Source organism: Papaver somniferum, chromosome 8, assembly GCF_003573695.1.
Source record: "Papaver somniferum cultivar HN1 chromosome 8, ASM357369v1, whole genome shotgun sequence".
In the NCBI taxonomy this organism is placed as follows: Eukaryota; Viridiplantae; Streptophyta; class Magnoliopsida; order Ranunculales; family Papaveraceae; genus Papaver; species Papaver somniferum.
Genome location: NC_039365.1, coordinates 84,043,539 through 84,059,352, shown reverse-complemented (window position 1 = coordinate 84,059,352; position 15,814 = coordinate 84,043,539). Strand labels below are relative to the sequence as shown.

General features: G+C 35.2%; 1 protein-coding gene across 1 annotated transcript; it reads left to right on the top strand.

The window, feature by feature from the left end:
- Positions 1 to 281: 281 nt before the first annotated feature.
- Positions 282 to 3,474, top strand: LOC113301847 (50S ribosomal protein L11, chloroplastic-like). The gene is made up of 4 exons (XM_026550688.1): positions 282 to 569; positions 708 to 880; positions 1,047 to 1,110; positions 3,084 to 3,474. The coding sequence occupies exons 1-4, from the start codon at positions 353 to 355 to the stop codon at positions 3,290 to 3,292; spliced, it is 663 nt and encodes a 220-aa protein (XP_026406473.1). The 5' UTR covers positions 282 to 352; the 3' UTR covers positions 3,293 to 3,474.
- Positions 3,475 to 15,814: the final 12,340 nt, after the last annotated feature.

Sequence of the window (15,814 nt, the reverse complement as noted above, 5' to 3'; positions counted from 1 at the left end):
AAAAACTCTGTAAAATAATTTTAAGAAAATTATATATATTAAAATAAATTTATTTCGATGTAGAACTCTGCCAAATTTATCTCGGTTGCTAACTAAAAACTCTGTGAAAACTCTGCTAAATTTATTAGATATTAAAATAATAAAAATAATAAAAATAAAATAAAATAAATCTACCCACGTGTCATCCATGTAGAACTGCGGAAGAGCTATTTCGATGTGCCATGGGACAGACTAGATACATTTATCGGGCATGATGTTAAGGATCAAACGAGTAAGAAATTGTTGAGAAGAACTTTATCCCTTATCTCTGTTTCTTTCCTCTATTCTCTGGTGTTTTGTGTCTACCTCTCCAATGGCTTCCCTCTCTTGTCATCTCTCTCTATCTCAATCTCCATCTTCAAACAATGTCAAACTCTCTTCTTCTCTCTTCTCATTTTCGTGTACTAATTTATCTTCAAATGCCAATTTCTCTCGTCAATTTCTTAACAAAAAACAATCATCTCTTTCGGCTGCTCCAAGGTCCCTCACTATAAAATCCATGGCACCTCCTAAAGGAAAAGCAAAGAAAGGTATTCATCGTTTTTATACTATCCTTCTAAGTTATTGAACATTGCTTGAGTTTGAATGTGCACTCGAGGTTACAATTTCTTTAAACTACTAGTTGTTTTATGAGGTCTCAATTTCTGATTTTTGCCCTAATTATGCAGTAATTGGAGTGATTAAGCTCGCTCTAGAAGCTGGAAAGGCTACACCTGCACCACCTGTCGGGCCAGCCCTCGGTTCCAAGGGTGTCAACATTATGGCCTTCTGTAAGGATTACAACGCAAGGACAGCAGACAAAGCTGGCTATGTTATTCCTGTTGAGATTACGGTTTTTGATGTAAGTTCAGAACTTACTAAATTGGGGTTAAAGTGATTCTTTTTATTCGTTTCTTTTGAATTTGTGTTGGTGGTCATTGAATGAATTGATGTGTGAGTTGTAGTTCAAAAGTGAATTCTGATACCTAAACCTGAAAATTAAGATGCATTTTATCTTTTATTGACAGGACAAAAGTTTTACCTTTATCCTCAAGACACCACCTGCTTCTGTTCTGTTACTAAAGGCTGCAGGTATTCCCTTTTTGTCCATCATTACTATTTTGTTTGATATATTTCATTTTCCTTGCTGTTAGTATACACATTACCTGTGTTTAAAGATCATTTTCCTTGCTGTTAGTATACACATTATTGCCTTGGTTAATGTTTTCGGTAGCAATGCGTTTATCTTTTCTGGCCTAGAGGATATATAAACCCTTCATATTCTACTCTTGAGGAAGCCAGAATCTGAAACTTAAATCTGAGAACTGAACTGATAAATGTGAAATTTCTTGGCCTAAAGTATTTGAAATCAGTAGTCATTGTCGATGGATCTTCTACTTTCATGATTGGCCCATCAAAATTGTTCTTATCCTTGGTGATATAAGGTTCGCAGGTTGTCTTTAGCTGTAGTTTGTGCTCTTTTATCTGTTATATGATACCTTTCGAAAGCCAAATGTAAATGCTCGTCTACGAATACCCCCAAATCTCTAGTAATTAAGTGCTGAAAGTTATTTCCAGTTTCCAATAAAATTTTTAAGAGTTTTTAGGCACCATAATAAAAGGCCAATTGTACTTTTGCGTGGTGATTTAAGGTTCGCAAGTGGTGTTTAGCTGTAATCCTTATTTTGTTACTGATATCCTTCCAGGAACCAAATCGGAGAACTCATCCACTTTTACTCCAAAAAATCTAGGATTTAAGTTCTGAAAGTTAGTTCCATTTTAAAACAAATGTTTTCGAGGGTTTGTTAGGCGACATGACATAAAATGCCAATTGAAATTGTACTTTTCTTGGTGATTTAAGGTTGACAAGTGGTCTGCAGCTGCAGTTTGTGATCTTCGTTTTATTCCTGTTATCCTTTCGGGAACCAAAACTGAGAGCTTGTCCATTGTTACACCAAAAATATAGTAGTTTAGTGCTGAAAGTTGCTTACAATATAAGATAAAAAACTTAATGAGTTTGTTAGGTAAACATAAAAAACAATCAAATAAATAGTGGTTTCCTGGCCATGGTAATGGTGTTGAACTTGACGATGATGATGCCACATTATACCGGGGTTATAGTAATGATAATGGTGGAAGTGGTTTTCAATTAAATTTTGTCAAAACACCTACATCTGGCTGTAGTTTCCTTCTTATACTAGTATACAATATTGGTTTGGCATCCTATCGGGTCAGTCTACGGATGACTTTTTGTGACCCTTCCAATAAGGAACATATCACATTCTATTTCATCTTAGTCCAGTTTACTTCTGTCTTGCTTACTAAGTTCATCATTGATTCACTTTTCCATATTTATTCCGTATTGGGCTTGAGAATATGGTGGTTAGGGCTCTTTTGTGCTCTGATTCATCTATGAATCAACCCAAGGTTTAGAACTCAACCTAGGTACAGAAGGCTGACCTAAGTGGGCTAGGATTCTAGGTCATGACATTCAAAGCAACCCAACCCTAGTTGACAAAGATGGGTTAGTCACAAGTTAATTTGGCCAGCACATCCAACAGTCTCCATGAATTCTTGGGCGTCAGTATATGATCTTTTCCCCCAGGATCATCAAGACTTGTATGGCCTGGCTATGATACATAAAGATTAAAGGGAGGCCTTATCACATAGATTCATGCTTGTACTATAGAAAACCGACTGCATATCAACATATTGGCTAATGATCAAGATATGAAACTTATCTGGCTCTTTACATAGAAATATTTATATTCTTCATTTGTAAAATATAGATGTTTTAGCTATGAGTATTTGTCAACTCTGCGTATGGGTTTGGTAGCACCTACCCTGCTCGCTCAGTTTCTTCTCTTTTTCAAGCTACCTTGACATGTTTCCTTGCTATACTCGAGGATGTTTTTTTTTTGCTAATGCTTTAGGAGTTCCACTACCTGCACTGCTGATCTAGTTGTCTTTTGTTATACAATTTGGAAGATCATATCTTCACTTCTTGACTAATTTGAATAACACTTGGAGGATTTTGACTTCTATTGTTCTTGGGTGTTTGTTAGGAGTGGAGAAAGGATCAAAAGATCCACAATTAGAAAAAGTTGGGAAAGTCACGGTCGACCAACTACGTGCAATTGCAACTGAAAAACTACCAGATTTGAACTGTACAACTATTGACTCAGCAATGAGAATTATAGCAGGAACTGCTGCTAATATGGGCATTGACGTCGACCCTCCTATTCTTGAAAAGAAAAAGAAGGTACTTGTATAACCTCGAGTTAGAATTTGTCCTTTGCTTTTTCCTTTCTATTCACTATAGTTTGATTTCTAAATTTTTTTCGAGCTTGTATTATGGATCTTTCAATTGGAAGTAATGAAAAATGTAACCTTTTTGTGTAATAACCCTTGTACATGGTTGAAAACTTCATATCCAGAATCCAGTTTCTTCTTAGATGTCTCAAATTGCATATCCAGTTTCTCTTTAGGTGTCTCTTTTATTGCTAAAGTTCTGAGGGTTCGGTGAGAATTTGTTGTTTGGCTAGATATCATGCATTCTGGTGGTAATGTCGATATTAAGGCGACTTTGTCATTTGAAGTCTCACGCTTTGTTAAGACCAGATGAGATCGACTTAGATAGCAATCTGTTGTACTGAGCCTAGTCCTCCTCTTCAGCTACAACTGCAAGATTCGTGTGGGATTAATACTGATCGCCACACAATTGGCATCAAGGTCATGCTTTGGTCATCAGAAATAATGCTTCTGGGAAGCGGTATTCAATGACCTGTAGCAATCTTTTGTTGTTTGTTTTGTAGACCAAGAAAAAGGAAATGGCCCCCAATACATATCATGTCATCAATACTGCCCAATGAAGCCATTGAGGATATGAAGTTTAGCTTGGTAGGCCGTATGGGTACCAAGAAGATTAATATGAAGTTTGAGATAGCTACGCAAAAGCTTTTAGCACAATGGAAAATCAAAGATAGCTGTAGATTTATTCCGTTACGTAAAGGCTTCTTTACAATGACTTTTCCTAATGTTGAAGACGCAAAAAAGGTTTTAGAAGAAGGTCCACGGATCATTGAAACTATTGTTGAAGGTATCAAAATTATTCATGCAGTTAGAGTTCAAGAATGGTTGCCTGGTTTTGACCCTGAAAACCAAAAGGTAACGTCTTCATTGGTATGGGTTCAATTTCCGGGTTGACGACAAGAATATTGGACTGAGAAGACCGTGTTAGCCATGGCGCAAACTCTAGGTAAACCAATAAAAGTCGATGAAGTTACATTGCAGAAAGAATTTGGGTATTACGCATCAATGCTTGTTGAGATTGATTTCTCAAAACCTGTTGACAAAACAGTGTACGTCAAATCAAGATGGGATCCGGAGGGTTATGAACAGGTGGTCTTAATTCCTAAAGAACCTTTATACTGCGAGCATTGTAAGGTTTTAGGTCATCATCTTAATCAATGTAGGGAAGCTTCAAAGACACGTACAGACCAGGTGCAAGCCAGGAAAAGAGCTACTGGAACGAACAATGCTAGGGGCGGAAGAAAAGGGAACACAACCAGAGAATATGAGGCTCCAACTGAAGGTGAAATTAATAATAATAGTGAGAAGTTTGGAAAAAACCTAAGGATTGTGCAGCATAAACAATTGAATACTCATCGAAGATGATGATGAAGTTGGGGATGTTGATCAATCGTTATACTCTGGTAGGTTTGATGCCCTGAAAAATAATGAAGTGATGGAAACTGATCAAGAAAAGAAAAAATATTGTGAGGGTGTTTCTGATGAAATAACAGATGCAGGTATGGCTATAACTTTAGTAGTTGATAATCCCACTATTACTGAAATTATACAGGGTGTTGCAACTGGTAACAAAAGAATCAAAAGACGTAAACTTGGAAATAAATCTAAGGAGAATCTAACTGAAGAGGAAATACGTATGTGTAGGGGAGATTGGAGGAAGAAGGGATAAAAACGTCTCGCTCAAGAAATTATAGATACTGGAGCAAATAAGCTCATCGATGAATTGGCGGAGAAGGTGGCTAATGAATCTCCACTGGTTGATGAGAATGACAAGCAAGTTGAAAAAGATTATAATGAGGGATGGAGGATGATACTAACCGATCAACGATTATAAATTATATGCCAGTGGTGTCTACAGTAAACTCTTCCAGCATAGATAATGCGTTTGACCCTATTGCGGAGGAAGAAGCTCAGAGAGTCTTGAACTGGGTAAATATAAAGAAGGCTACAATAACAGTCGATGGTCATACATTGAAGAGTAATAAATTTCGTGGTCCTTTACAACTACATAAACCCAGTTTTAAATGAAGTTTTAATGCTTGTAATCTATATGATGCTTGAAGTTCATGTGAAGATAATGCTTGAAGTTCATGTGAAGATAATGAGAGTTATAGGGTTTTACGGTTTCGTGTAGGGGTCTGTTTTGCCCATTTCTTTTAATTTTTAGATATTTAGAGGTTTTGTCTGCCCTTTATTTCTCTAAAGGGCCCGGGACCTTGGTACCCATTGGGTAATTACTTGTAATTACTGTTTTTGGCTTTAATATTATGACTTAGATAAAGAAAACATCAATACTGCCCAATCAGCGTAAAAAAATCCCAACATAAATTTATCACCTTTAGCAAGATGTAGACCAGGAATGAGACTTCGTTTTATATATCTCAGAATTCTTTTAGCAACTACCAGATGAGGAATCTAGGATGCTGTATATGTTGGCAAACAAGATTAACATCAAAAGAAGTTTATGTCCTTGTCCATGTCAGGTAGTGTAGAGCTCCAACAACTGATCCATGTTCAAATGGATTCTCAAGGAGGTCACCAATAGTTTTGGTTAGTTTTATCAAAGTAGCAATAGGAGTATGACAAAGTTTTGCACCCTCGATGTCGTGCATCTTCAGCAAATCCACAACATATTTTGTTTGTGAGTAAATAAAGCACCATTATTATTTTTTACCTGTAAACCCGAAAAATAGTGCAAGACTCCCTACTGCTTGATAGGGAACTGAGCTTATAAACAAATAATAAAGGAGTGGTAGATGAAATTAACTTAACTTGATTATTAACTTCATTAACTTGATTAAAATAATAGTCATTAAATGAACTTGATTATTTTCATTATAACACATCGGAAATGCTAGCTGGCTCCCTGTTCTCTGCCTCCCTATTCACCTCCCTATAATCTAAGCCTCACATCCATATCGAAATCCACATTCAGGTTCAGGTAGGGTTCACAATTCCCCTAATGTAGGGTTTAGATTGTAGGGAGGAGAATAGGGAGGTGGAGATTAGGGAGCCAAATAACATTGCTGATAACACATACAATACCTAATTAGTCAATTGAGATTTGTGGAGATATTGAAAGCATTTTAGAGACTTCTGATCTCTTGTTAGTCAATAGAGAGTTTTTCAAAATCTCAAAGAATCTCTGTTATTGGATCGTGACTTTCTAAGAGTCTTAAGAATTCTCTGTTATTGGATTTTGAATCTGAAATCAATGACTTATGGTTTTGAGAGACTTGTGGAGACTTTTATTACAAAACATACCATAAATGGCTAAGAAGAAGTCTCTCCTTAGGTGAGATTTTGAGAGACTTTGTTCTTTCTCTTTTCTTTAGGATTAAATATCAACATATTAAAAACAATAACCAAATAAGCTACAACTCAATTCAATGAAAAAAAAACAATTGTTGTCTTCCAAAACCCAATAAGTTTACTAGAGATTCAAATCCCCTTTGTTCGTCTCGTTTTGATTTTATTGGCAAAATGGTTACAATTTCCGTTAGCCATTCACGGACTAATATATTTTCATTGAAATATCCATATATTCATTTTATAAAATAAATAAATATATTGTTTATCTCATGTGTGTAAGCTGAAATTCATATGATTTTTGTTAGAATGAGAGCAAAAATGTATATGAGGAGTGCAAAAATCGTCAACTAGGAAGGATTCAATACATTTTTCTAACTGGGACAAATTTATCCTACTAAATTCGCCCACTGACCACAAAAACTCACACCCTATCTCCAACTCCACCACCACCATTAACGATCATCTAAGCACTTCCAGCTGCAAAATGCATGAGATAAGATTCTTTTTTTGCATCTCCAAATTATGGTGGGACTTTAATTACTTAGAAAAGTTAAACGAGAACAAGATGATATGGCGTGCTTTTTCTCTCGGTTCCTTTCAGTAGAGATAATTCCCATGACAAAGTTTTGATTTGGATCAGATTTAATAATGATAAGGTAACTGAAAATGCCTTCACCAGAGGAGGAGGGTCTGTTATATATGGTTCTCCACCATGAATTGATTACAACATACTCGGATAAGCATACCCCAATAAATCTAAAAACATATTACACTTAATTTCTTGTTAAAGTATCATAAGCAAACCTATAAACCATGGATGAGGTCCTAGCCTCCTCCTAAATAATAATCTATGTTCTTCGATGAGAAAGTGTGAGGAAATACTGTACGTGGATTCTTTTCTACATGACGCACAAATTAGGAAGATGCATAGTATTCCGCAACAGGATCGTGATGATGGAGTTTAAACCCTAATTTACATACGAAACTAATGATAGCAGTGAATTGTTCAGGTAATGCATGTGTATTTTGTGGTCAATGGTAGGGATATATTTGTCCGAGTTAGAAAAAATATACTGAATCGGCATAGCTACCGAGTCAACTATGATTCTCGCACTCCTCAGATCCATTTTTGCTCTCCTTTTAATAAAAATCATTCATATATATTTTGTTGTCTCAATAAATCACCATAATTCATTGAACATCATTCAGAGAGTCTCTCAAAATCTCTAAACTCACGGTGAGTCACCCAAAATCTCTTGCATAAAAATTCTCTGAGTGTCTCTACTGATCCCAATTGACTAACCCCCTGTAAATATTTGGAAAACATTTATACTGGAAAATATAAAATAAATGTGTCTGGTACGGCACAATACGTTTATTTTTCTGGCACAACCCAGCCCAGCACGCCTTCTAACACGACACATCACGACACGTTATAATCTCCGGCACAGCACATCACAGCACATAGCACACTAAGCACGTGATTTCGTGTGCTGGGCCGGCACGTTTTACAACTCTAGTAAATAATGACTTAACTTTTCATATCATGCTCTCGAAGCTTGCTTTATCCCATAAATATATTTATGAATTAAGCACAGTTGTTAAGCTTAGTAGATCTTAAAATGCTAGATCCTGCTATTCCCATTTCAATTTCAGAGACGAATTTGAAAAGACGAGGGTACCCAAATATACCTCAATATAAAACTTTTCCACCTATAAGTCCTTTCTTCGAAAGTGACAACTAATCGTTTCACACTTCGTGTGATCGTATATGGATACGAGATCGAGACAATACGATAATAAGATAACTTGTGTGATTGACTATGGGTACAAGATCGAGACAATACAACAACGAAGTATGTTTACTTGATAAATGGTTCAGAATTAACCAAACACAATAGGATTGCTATCAAGTAAATAGGAATTAATGTTTGTGTAATTTACTTCTAATTATAATAAAACAATTATAATTGAGAAAATAGAAAAGTAAAAGACACAACAAGATTTTGTTAACGAGGAAACTGCAAATGCAGAAAAACCCGGGACCTTGTCCAGAATTGAATACTCTCAGGATTAAGACGCTATAAAAAATCTAAACCAACTTCGTATAGTTGAGACCAAGCAACTAAACCTATGGTTCACCTAGTTCCGTCTGTATCCCTGCGCCTCCAACTTGCAATAAGTCACGCACTTGGAACAATTCCTTTGGTTCGTATTCCAAACAGTAAAGGAACAATAAATCTGTTCGGTAAAAACTCTTTTCAAACAACGTGATATGAGTTGTTTGATCCTTTTCCGATCTACTCAACTAATCAATCCAATCTATCACAAAGATAAACCGATTATAGTTGGATCCTTTTCCAGCCGAAACAAGTTTTGTGCGCACCAAAGATTATGAACCTAAATATCTTTTTTGATCTTAAATAAACACCTGCACACAATCAACTTGAATCTCTTGTGATCAATCACACACAGAACCGAGTCTGTTAAAAATGGATTATCACAAGACGTCTTTAGATCTACAAATAGTCTAAAGATCCCCGTCGAAACTTCGATCTAGTTTGAGTAAATCTTATATCAGAAGAGAAGATTCTCAAGCATAAACAAACTAGGTGCAATCAAAGTTCAACAGCCGTCAGTCAATCAAATCAATCGAAAACTAATAATAAACTGTAAATATCTAGTTTCCTACCAATGGTACTCTTAAAACTTCCCAATACCAAAGAGGTCTTTAAAACGAGCGGTGGTAAGAGATTTCTCCTAATTAGGGTACTTTACTCTCCGAATAGACGGCTCCACCAGTAGCAACACTACTAGGTATTTTTGCTGGCTCTGAGGATTAGTTTGCTAGAAATGCAAACTTCAGTATTTATAGACAAGGAAGTTTGGACACTAAGGAATTTCGAAAACCGAATATTCTCAAAGATATGCAATAAGGGCAAAAACGGTTTTCATAATACCTGGAAATGCCTTGTCCAAATATTGACCGAAATCTCAGTAGAAAATCTCCAACTAGTAAATGCACATTACTAATTTTTATTTTCTAAAGATATGAATTTTAATTGATGGAAATTAAAAGCATATAAAAACTAAAAACCTTAATTAAAAGATTCTCAATTTATTTCGACCCGGGATTCTCCTTTAGCTATTAAGGAATATCTTTGAACAATAAAAGATAAGAGTTACTGCACATGTTCAAAGTATGTCGACATCTTTACTTTGTAAATCCTTTTTCATATTTACAATCTTGGAACCGATTTTCCACACTTCCAAACAAGTTTATATTTGGTTCATCTGATTTCCAAGAACTATGTGATTGATTATCCTATCAAATCACCATTAATGGGTTTCACGGTTCTACCTTAACATAAAGTTTCGGTTCTACCTCCAAATGGGTACTAGGATCGGTTACACCAGTTACCATAAAATGGCTAACTAAGTACTAGGATCGGTTACCACTTCTTATGGTAAAACTTGTGATCGGTTGACCAAGTTATAGGATCGGTTACACCAACTTACTAAAACTTGTTAAACCTCTTACAAGGATCGATTACACTCTCTATTGTGATCGGTCACACCTCTTACTAGGATCGGTTACCCAATGACTAGTATTTAGTCACACCAAATTCAAGATATCGATCTTACCATCTTATGTGATTACCTAAGATCGGTTTGACTAATAAAAGTCATACCAATACAAAAGTCAGGCCTTGTGAATAGTTTTACCAAGATACATAAACAAGTTATGAGTGGTTATACTAAACACACATATTAGTAATTCAAAAGATTTGCAATGAATAACAATACCAATAGTGAAAAATACTAGATACGCTCTACTATATGGGTTCAATATATAGAAGCCCCACTAAATGAATCCTTCACTATCAACTCCGTACTTTCACTTTTTGATATTTCTAGTCCCATAATTTTAGAATTCAGGGCCTGTAAATAAAAAATTTATTTCATAATACCAAAATAGCCCTTTAGTATATATAGTTATAAAATTAGGCGTAGATTTCATTTTTGGTTTCATTTTCTTTTTCAGTTTCTCTCTCTAATTTTCTTTAGCTCTCTCTTCGGATGAAGAACCAGTCCGAGAAACAATTCCTAATCGAAATTCTCAATGAAAAAATGATTTCATAACCTAGATCTAAGATTTACAAACAAATATCCTGATTATCCAAACAAAAATTCTACATCAACATCACTTTCTCTCTCTGGTTTCTGCTCTGAAGAGTATTAGGGTTTTCAGTTTCAGATTGTCAACGTCGTAGTTTAATGGAGAAGAAGAAAACGAGTTTAGCTTCAACGATTTCAGATGACGATGCTTATGGATCTCCGTTGATGATTTCGATTGAATAGATCAATCAACTAATCGTTTGAAATAAATAGATTTGATCTACGTCGATTAAATATGGATTTTTCAGTTGATTCGAAGATATCTCAGGTATTGATTTAATTGATTTTTGTTCAATGGATTTATAGATCTGAATGATTTGGTTCAAATTTATTTAACAACTGATCATCAATCTACGAATACTCAATTGATTATAATTTGTTGTTTCAAAGCTACTCCATGTTAGGTTTTCTGATTTGAAGTTGTTGTTGTTTCTTTTGATTTATGTGATCAAGAAGAATCATCACTGTTTCGGAAGAATAGCAACAGAATCAAGGTACGGTTTGTTTTTTGGTTGTTGTTTTTGTCGTTGTTATTATTGTTAGTAATTATTCTCGATTTGATTTTAGTTTCATTTTCGATTTCAATTTTGATTTAGTTTTATCACAATCTTATTTCCTATGGGAACAATCTTGATCTGTTTTGATCATTTAATTTTTGTTTTGTTCATTTTGATTAGGTGATTTTCAGTTGGGTTGAAGAATAATTTAGGAATATGTGGATTCAATTTTATAAATCAGGTATGTATAGCTGTATTTAGGAGTATGTGTTTTCCTATGAACTCAATTTGTATTTAAGATTTGTCAAAGTGGTTTAATTAGTATTTGATTGAGAGTAATATTTATTTTTGTTTCAATTGATGTTTGTAGGTGGGAGGACTAGCAGTATCTAATCACATGACATGCTATTCTGGTATCGGTGGTGCACTCAGTTTTATTATGTACAGTTTTTCCTAACCCTTCAACTGTCTATGAGCTAATAGTAGTGGAGAATACAGATTTTTTATCTCCTATTTTTAGTTAATACTGGACGAGGACTTGTAATGCTTTCAATTTGATACAAATATATGTGAAAATCGTCGTTGTTTTTGTTGCTAGAAGAAACTACTTCATGCATCGTTGATTTGCACATAATATGTTTATATCTGTGATTCTTATTCCTAAGAATTGTTGAACTTTAGAAACTGTTGAACAATGCTTGTCAGACGCGGGCTTAGAAATGTTATTTAAGCAATTGTGAAAAGACGCATCTGACTAATAAGGGTGATGGATATTTCTACCATGTACTTATATCTGTTGATTCCCAAGGCTGACCTGTTAAGTCCTTTATTATGGTAGCTTATTTTTTTTACGATCTAGCATGTACTTATATCATCCTCGATGATAAAAATCTTGTGCTGCTTATTTGTTTCTCCCAGTTGCTGCTCTAGGTGAAGGAAGTCATGTTTTTTTAATAGAACCACTGTTAATCTGGTCCATACTCTCTATATTTGTAGCTGAATTTGGTATTTAGTTGTATTCCCTGGTACAGCCTTTGTGGTTCTATCTCTTCTGTTATTATCTTTGAGGTGTTGTCTTTGTTTGAGTACCAAATGCATGTGTAATCAATAGTTACACATGCACATGTCATATGTAAACATTAGTTACACATGCATATTAGCATGTGTAACTCGCAGTTACACATACAATCAGTACAATACTTCATCTCTATATTTCCTCTACGCAACTTCTTATATAGAGTTTGACGTTAAACCTTAAAATGCTTAGTTGTTTTGTTTTGTCTGTGGTCTTGCTGAGCTTGGGTTGTAATGTTTCAGGTGAGGAGGAGAAAGCTGCAGCTGAGTTTTGAGTTAATGATTGTATATGCTTCCTGTTACTTCTAGATGAAATTGAAAACCAACAACTCTTTCCTGACTAGTTCGCGTTTAACATTTGTACTTATTGATTGTTATCCATAATACGAAATTAACACCTATCTCATATCCAGGTGGGGTGAATTTGAATACTATTGCAAGGCTCGTGGAAGTTAATGCACTTGATATGGAGATCATTCCAAACCTTAAGGTAAATGTCTCGTTTACCTGAATTTCATCTTTCGAAATGTTCCTGTCTATATTTTTTTGAGATCATTTACATCTGATATGTAATTTTAGTCAGATAATTCACAATAAAGTTTATAAAACTCTTTTATTTGCATGATTGAAGTCTAAATTATCATATGAGTTTGGAATTGTATGCTTTCATGATTCCTAGCAATCACATCTCTGTAGTTTGTATTTAATAACCTCGAGTCAAATGTTATATCCATGTGTAACTTTTTATTACACAATCCAGATGCATGTGTAACTTCCACTTACACTAGATAAATGCATTTGCATCTCCCAATCATATGGATGTGTAACTGGAGATTACACAAGACATATGGATGTGTAACTAGAGATTACACAAGCCATATGCATGTGTAACCACCGTTTACACAAGCCATTACATGTGTACCTGCTAAGCACCATGAAACCCAACTGTTTTAGTTAGCGTGTTCACCTTGAGTAGCATTTTTTTTATCTTTCTGTTAGTGAATTTATTTGTATAAAGGATATTCTCTAGTTCGCATGTGTACCTCCTCTGATATCATAATAATGTATTGCAGATAGGAAAATTTGAGCTTCGTATCATGGAGGGAGTGTTTGATGATCCTCAGATTGTAGTTATGCTTGGTGAAAATAGGACAGGGAAGACGACATTTCCTTGCTTGCTGATACACCTTTTTAGATACCTCTATTTGATTGGTTGAATTCTTAACATGCGTGGTTGGATTCCGATCTTTAAACTAATATAACAGAGTGTTTAAGTGGTTGGATTCTCAACATATATGTGATTTTTGTCCAGGCAAGGTTCTGTTCTTTGGTTTGAATTATGTGGTTTAGTGTAATTTATGGAGATTGTCTAACTATGTGGTTTGGGTGTACTGTCGATCGTCTCTTTTTAGTGTTTTTGATTTTATCACACCAATCTGCGGATATTTATAATGCTAGCATATGTTTGAATGCTCTCTGCAGCTTTTACAGCGAAAGCACGCTTGTTGAAATATATATATATATATATATATATATATATAGTTCAAATTCACTATGCTCATACGATTGAGTTATGTCAACTGGAGAAGGAATTTGCAATCTTTGGTTGCACAAACAATGAATAGATCCCATGGGCTGAGACTGGAGTTGGGTACATTGTTGAGTCAACTAGAGTATTCACTGACAAGGACAAAGATGCTTCTCATTTCAAGGTTTTATATTATCCCATACTCTTTAATTTCAAACCTAAGTTCTTTTTCAGTTCTGAAGTTGAAAAAGGAATGGATGTGTAACTGCTCATTACACATGCATATTATATGTGTAATTTCTTCATACACATCTATGTGGATGTGTATATGATGATTACACATGCATATTGTATGTGTAACAAGTAAATTTGTTCAGTACCATGGTTCTTGAAACACAAGTGATCTTCTAGTTAGGTTGTTTTCATAGTGTTGTATGTAATAGAGGTAGCAGCAAAAACTTTCATAGCGTTGAATGTCTTCAGTGTCACTAAGATCTGTGTTGATTCTATGTCACCTTCATGTGAGCCTATGTGTTATTTTAATAGCGAACCACCATTCTATAGAAATAATTTCTCTTTGAGTTATTTTTCTGCTTGCGTTAATCCCCTGCCGTGTATATCTTTGTAGTTCATCGCATGTATATTTGCTTGTAAAAAGGTAGGATAATACAGATTATTAGACTGATTAGATACATGTGTAACTCTTAATTACGCAAGTTAGATGCATGTGTAACTATTAGTTACACACGCTAATTAGATGTGTAGCTATCAGTTACACATGCCAATTTTGTTCATTTTGTTCATCCAATCTAATCCCATGGATGTTTATTTTGTTGCAGATATGGAAGAATTTTGTAATGCGGAAGACAAGAAGGGAAGGAACAATCTCAATTAGAGGATTTCGTGGCTCATTTATAAGATTTCGTTTTACATATTTAGTGTTATTACTCATTTATTGTATTTCAATAACAACCAATTAATACATAAAAATAAAAAATATTTTAAATAAATCTTAAAGTAATACATGTATTTATTTTATGTTTTCTTTTTTATGTCTATTTTTTTGATGTGTAACTTCTCATTACACATGCCATATGGATGTCTAACCTCTGGATACACATGTCATATGCATGTGTAACTTCTGCTTACACATATCATTCGCATGTGTAACCCTTTCATGCCATACACATGTGTAACTTCTGGATACACATGCTCGTTACATGTGTAACTTCAGATTACACATCCATATATTATTGGTGGGAGGCGGTGGTGGTGACCGTCGCCGGCGGCGGTTGGTGGTGGTGGTCATCGGAGGTGGTTGTTGTTGGTGGCGTTGGTGGACGGAGATGGTTGGTGGTGGCGGTGGTGGTAGTCGGAGGTGGTTTGACGGTGGTAGTCGGAGGTGGTTTGATGGTGGTGGTTGGTGGAGGTGGTGATGGTTGGAAGTGGTTGGTTGTGGTGGTCAGAGGTGATTTGATGGTGGTGGTCGGAGGTGGTTGGTGGCGGTGGTGGTCGGAGGTGGTTGGCGGTGGCTATGGTGGTCGGAGGTGATTGACTATATTTTAATAATTTTGGGCCTAAATTTAAATTTTATTTAATTATGGGCTTGAAAATATATAAAAGGGTATGGATGTCTTTTAATAACTCTGGGCCTAGATTTAAACTTCTTTTGATTAAGGGACTTATATTATGGGTAACCCATGGGTGGGGCCTTAGCCTAATTTTCCCATACCAATAAGCCTAGCGATTTCCCTTTCGATTCACAAAACAAGTTTATGAATTTACTTCCTTTAAACGAATGTAAAAAATTGTTTCCTAGGACGAAATCTTCATCCACACCCATACATAATCACAATAGCATTCATACGGTTATGTCAATGTCTTATATACGAAT

Excerpts from the sequence above, each read along its gene's own strand:
- LOC113301847 (XM_026550688.1), top strand. The coding sequence starts at position 353 with ATGGCTTCCCTCTCTTGTCATCTCTCTCTATCTCAATCTCCATCTTCA. Across the intron at positions 570-707 it reads TAAAGGAAAAGCAAAGAAAG|TAATTGGAGTGATTAAGCTC; the intron begins GTATTCATCGTT and ends CTAATTATGCAG. Across the intron at positions 1,111-3,083 it reads TCTGTTACTAAAGGCTGCAG|GAGTGGAGAAAGGATCAAAA; the intron begins GTATTCCCTTTT and ends GGTGTTTGTTAG.